The 3,655-nt window shown below is 42.5% G+C and overlaps 1 protein-coding gene across 1 annotated transcript; it reads right to left on the bottom strand.

The window, feature by feature from the left end:
- Nucleotides 1–513: 513 nt before the first annotated feature.
- On the bottom strand, nt 514–1,654 carry SPRY3 (sprouty RTK signaling antagonist 3). Its single transcript, XM_090265005.1, has one exon. It carries the CDS (start codon nt 1,559–1,561, stop codon nt 695–697), a length of 867 nt encoding a protein of 288 aa, XP_090121131.1. The 5' UTR covers nt 1,562–1,654; the 3' UTR covers nt 514–694.
- Nucleotides 1,655–3,655: the final 2,001 nt, after the last annotated feature.

Raw genomic sequence — 3,655 nt, 5'->3', positions numbered from 1 at the left:
TAGAGAAAGAGGGACAAGTAGAGAGACAAAGGTAAATCAAACAAGGTAGAAATACAGGCAGAGAAAGGATTAGCCTGAGAGAGGGAGGGAAGGAGTAGAAAGGATGGGAAAGAGAAAGAAGAGGAAAAGTAAAAGTAGAGAGGGTGAGAATGAATAGGGGAGTACAGAACAAAGTAATGAAAGAGGAAGAGAAGAAAGAGAGGACTAAAGAAGAGAAGGACACTCAACAGGGAAAAGGGGTCAGATTCCCTGGAATATTGAATGTTGTTCCACATGGACCTGTGAAAACCATCTGAGAAGAAAGCTTCCAAAGGCACTGTGGAAAGCAGAGGAATGCTCAGAGCCTGCATCGAGAGGCATTACATTGGGGAGCCCCTAAACCTCCACGTTGCTGGCTCTGTCAGTCCTCAGTGTTCAAATCTCATGTCTATATATCACCTGAATTTGCCATGACAGCCATAAAGGCTGAGATGGCAGCGTGCAAAAAGGTTGAAGAGAAGTGGGATAGATACTGTGAGAAAGAACAAGGCATCCTGCACAAGGATGTACTTGGCCATTCCCCTGACACTGCAGGAACAAAATTGGGGAGGCCCTAAATTTGGCTACTTTACTCCTCCTTCCCCTCTTCAAAGATGAGGCCGATGTTTTGTTGATGGGGGCTAGGAGAAAGCTCTGTATCCATTCTGTGGGAAGGTCATACAGACTTTTCCTGGGCCTTGGGGAAGGGTGCACTACCAGAAGAGATCTTTCTGCACACAGTGTTGGTGTGCCTCTTACAGCGGCAGCCTGGTCGCCTGAGGCTATCGTAGCCCTGCTGGCACAGATGGAGGCATCCACGGGTAGGCAGGTAGCAGCACAGGCAAGGTAAGAAGAGGGAGATGAGGCTCATGGCTGCCCAGCGGACAAAGCATGAGCTAGGCCCACAGGAGCAGGGCTCATCAGCACAGTTGTCTTCATCATCAGTGGAGCAGTGGTAGAAGAGGCCCTTAACACAGCAGAGACAGGTGCCATAATCGAGGAGGCTCTCAGCAGAGCAAAGGCAACGCTGGTTGCACAGCCAGCAGGAGGGGAGAGGGTGAGATGCTGTGCAGAGGACACATTTGCAGCGCCCACACTCCTCACAGATGAAGAGGTGCTCACTGGGGTGCCCTGCAGATTGCTCAACTTCTCCCTTCAGAGCACCATCAGCCTTTGGGTGGGCCCCTGTTCCAGGCTGGGTTCGGATGATGGACTGGCCTGAAGGTGAGGGCGTGATGCTGGCCAAAAGCCTTTGATCAGAGGCAGTGGTGCTATGAGACATTGAGCTGGCAATGCTAGATTGGCTCAGATGCTGAGGCAAGGGCTGCAATTGATGGCACTGGCTGAGACTGCGGGGGAGAGCAGTGGGCATGGTAGCCAAGGACCAATCAGATTTGTGGGTTTGCACAATAAGTGAAGGGCTTGAGAGGGCCTGTTTACAAGGGGCAGGAGGCCGTTCCACATAATCATTGCTAGCATGAGTAGAGCGCAGCTGTTCAATAGGTAGAATTTGTTGGAAATCATCTGTCACTGCAGCATCCATTTCGCCTTGATTCTTGTGTTCTGAGCGGCTTTGGGTCAGAGTGGCACTTATGGTGATAAAGAGCCCTTGTAGTTACATGGACGTTAGGGAACATCAGAAAATCCTAGGAGAGAAGGAACAGAAACAATTAATGAGAACACCCAGACACAAGTGCTTTGCAGGGTACCTGCAAAGCTCTGGCTCTATCATCACCACTACCTTCGATTACTTCACAGTAGATTTCATGTTACACATTTATTCTGTAATTGACCTCACCTATCTCTTTACAGGCAAGTCTGGTCTTCCCATCCAGACTATAAAGCACTTTGGGGGCAAAGATCAGATCATTGATTTCTTTTGTATTCTGTCATATGACTAGGGTCACAGGAGCAGCTAGCTTATTCAGAAGTGTGCTAAGAGAGAAACCTAGGCCTTGGGCATCAAATTTCTAATAAAAATGGACCTTAATTTCAAATGTAAAGGTCACTTCCTGAAGCAATGTTGATATGCTGATATACAAGAGAAAGCCTCAAATGTCTTCCATTATAATTTGCATATGTGTGTGTGTGTGTATTTTACTCTTTGTTGAAATTTGTGATAAGCATAAATAAACAGGTGAGAAAGGATATTGCTTGAATCAATGTATAAAGGCAAGCAAGCAAGATGCAATAATGGCAGAGATGTGGTAGAGGTGTAAAGGACAGAGATTAGGTTATCTGTAGAATAATAAGAAAAAGGGCTTCCGAAGAGTGCAAGGATGCCAAGGCTAATCATCTGGCAGTTCTCCTCATTTTATAAGCTGATTTAGCTTATTGAGAAGGTAATTCTTTCTAAATGACAGTGTGCCTCCAGAATCAAACTTTTTATACATGGAAGTAACACTGAGGATGAAAGAACCATACAAGATGAGCCCTGAATTATTTTAAATATTGCCTATAATTGTATCTATTACCATCTCCTAAGTCAAGTTTTTATTGATGTGATTTATCAGGCAGAATCTACTAGGAATACTGTTCTCTATCTTTGCCTTACACAATACAATAAACTGGCTTTCTTAAAGAGAAGCAATGTTCTTATACCAGATTTAAGCTAAAAAAAAGCATGTTCTTGTGTCTCCACTGTACCACAATCAAGAAGAGTTGGTGGTTATTCCCTGAAGGATTTGATTGAGCCTAGTATTGATAATGGTGACCATAAGGAAAATATTGTACACATAATGGATTATTGTATTACACCACCTGGAAAACTGAACAGCCAAAAAGGTGTACACAAGGAAACCTAAACACAAATCCAAAAGTTATCCTGGAGGCATTAGGACCTAGGAAACAACAGCATGAGTAAAGTACATATTTGAAATCCATCAGATTTCAGGCCGTCTCAAAATAGATTGATTACTCACACTACTGTATGAGATGGAAAGCTTGAATGAGTAATAGAAATGAACAAGTGAGAGAGGAGAGTGCTTGATTAGATTTCCATAAGCAAGCAAACATGACACTGAAATATGCTCAAAGTTTAATAACAGGAAAAATAAGGATGTAGTTCACAAAGGACTGGTTAATAATATGACCAGATTCATTGCCTTTCAAGGCTATATCTCCATGCAAACCTGTTTAGCTGAATTTATATCTGTTCATTTTTTTGAAAAGTGGATTTAATTTGGTTAAAAATAACTTTTCTGGCACATCACATCAAAGAACCAGTCTGACCATAATTTCACTTTTTAGCTAGTTGTTTTGGTGTTATTTAACACAGTACAGAAAATGCAGTAAACGCTATGGAGAGTCTAAGACTCAAATATCTACATAAAGTTTGTTAACTCACATGCTTTGTTTGGGCCATAGTTTCACTATATAATTATAGGGATGGAATAAGTGATTTTGAAGGACTGTGCCCCATTACTGTTTCTGATTCTATAACTACATTATTTGACGTAAGAATCTTTTCATCTACACCTTCTTCATAGTCAAATCCTTGAAGGTAAACTGAGCAGCATGCCCTTGTTTATTTATTTGGGTATTCAAAAGCAAAATGTCTCTTTTATTTACTTGGACTTGTAGCCCCTTGAAGCCTCCCACCTCTACCTTAGCTGTATTTTTATTAAGATTCATAATC

Source organism: Furipterus horrens, unplaced genomic scaffold, assembly GCF_987537825.1.
Source record: "Furipterus horrens unplaced genomic scaffold, mFurHor1.1.pri manual_scaffold_17, whole genome shotgun sequence".
NCBI classification, from domain to species: domain Eukaryota; kingdom Metazoa; phylum Chordata; class Mammalia; order Chiroptera; family Furipteridae; genus Furipterus; species Furipterus horrens.
Note: the sequence above shows the minus strand (reverse complement) of the source record. Positions and strands in the feature narration are given on the sequence as shown.